The sequence below is a fragment of the Lactuca sativa genome, chromosome 5 (assembly GCF_002870075.4).
Source record: "Lactuca sativa cultivar Salinas chromosome 5, Lsat_Salinas_v11, whole genome shotgun sequence".
Classification (NCBI taxonomy): domain Eukaryota; kingdom Viridiplantae; phylum Streptophyta; class Magnoliopsida; order Asterales; family Asteraceae; genus Lactuca; species Lactuca sativa.
In genome coordinates, this window is record NC_056627.2 from 236,407,797 (window position 1) to 236,409,282 (window position 1,486).

General features: G+C 32.9%; 1 protein-coding gene across 1 annotated transcript; it reads right to left on the minus strand.

Moving 5' to 3' along the window:
• Positions 1-223: 223 nt before the first annotated feature.
• Positions 224-805, minus strand: LOC111887226 (uncharacterized). Its single transcript, XM_023883392.2, has one exon. It carries the CDS (start codon positions 803-805, stop codon positions 224-226), a length of 582 nt encoding a protein of 193 aa, XP_023739160.2.
• Positions 806-1,486: the final 681 nt, after the last annotated feature.

The window sequence follows — 1,486 nt, forward strand, 5'->3', positions numbered from 1 at the left end:
TATTTTAAATAAAATTAATTTTTTATTTATTTATAAATTTTAAATTAATATCAAACATAAAATTTAATTAAAAATAAAAAGCATTTAATTAAGTAAAATAAAAATTACATTAATATTTAAATAAGTAGAAAAAAAAACCCAAAAAAATCAAACAAACTACAACATAGTAAAAATTATTAATTAATATCCTAATTTTATTTAAATCTATATACGTCACTCGGAATCATCGTCTTCGTCCTCGAATTCCAGGGAATCCATGTTTGCCTTCATGCACCGTATACAATTGGTGGATATCGTTGATAGTTTGTTTGCAAAAATATCGTTGCCCGTAAACCAAACAGATCGCTTTGCAGAACTTGTACACAGAGTCCCTCACGGTACGCTCTGACATTCTAAAATACTCGTCCCATTTGTCTGCGCCCATGCCGTGTGCTAGCTGACGAATTGGAGTTGTGCATTTTTGAATGGGAGAGAAACCTTTTTTTCCCCTTGCATCCATTTTCCATTGGAAATATGGAAAACGGCCTTCCAAATCGCCAACAATACGTAAAAATAGTTCCTTCCTCATCCGGAACCGACGTCGAAACTTTACAGCGTAGACGGCGTCATCTGCAAAATAATCTTCTATAAGACGATCGTGTCCGGCTTCGTGATTTCTATGTAACGGCAACTTTCTTAGGTTAGGTCGTGCACGTGATGTTTTACCAAGTCGGTTTTGATAGTATGCAACCGTTTTCGCCATGACGGAACCGATAAACTTAGCCTCCTCTACTACCGTCGAATCGGATGATGAAGATGATGACATTTTGAGTAATATTTTTTTAGAGAAATATAGAGAAATGTAGATTATGGTCTAAAAAATGATAAAATGTGTGAGTATTTATGGATTAAGAAAATGAAAGGAAAAAAGAAAAAATATATATATATATATATATATATATATATATATATATATATATATATATATATATATATATATATATATATATATATATATATATACGTTAACGGCTATATAGCTGTTTGAGTATAAAAAAGAAAAAAAAAAGAAAAAAAATGAAGTGGCCAATGGTTAGAAGAAAGAGAGAGAGAGAGAGAGAGAGAGAGAGAGAGAGAGAGAGAGTGGGACTCTCTCCCCCCGGTTGCTTCCTGCGGTTCCTTTCTCGCACCCACGGTGGGGTGTGCACAGGTGTGGGATCGGTTCCCTCGCCCTTCCCTCACCCCACTCCGTCCGGCCTAATAACAACATATAACGTTCCTAATTTTATCTTGACATAAAACTATCAATAGCTATACTATGTTTTATCTTAAAATAAAACTAATCAATAACAACATATAACATATCCAGTTTTATCTTGACATAAAACCAATAACAACAACATATACAAACATGGTTTTATCTTGACATAAAACCAATAATAACAACATATTTATCAATTAACATATAAGACTTCCGAGTATAACTCTGGAACTATATCACACACAT

Coding starts and splice junctions, on each gene's coding strand:
- LOC111887226 (XM_023883392.2), bottom strand. CDS start 805: ATGTCATCATCTTCATCATCCGATTCGACGGTAGTAGAGGAGGCTAAG.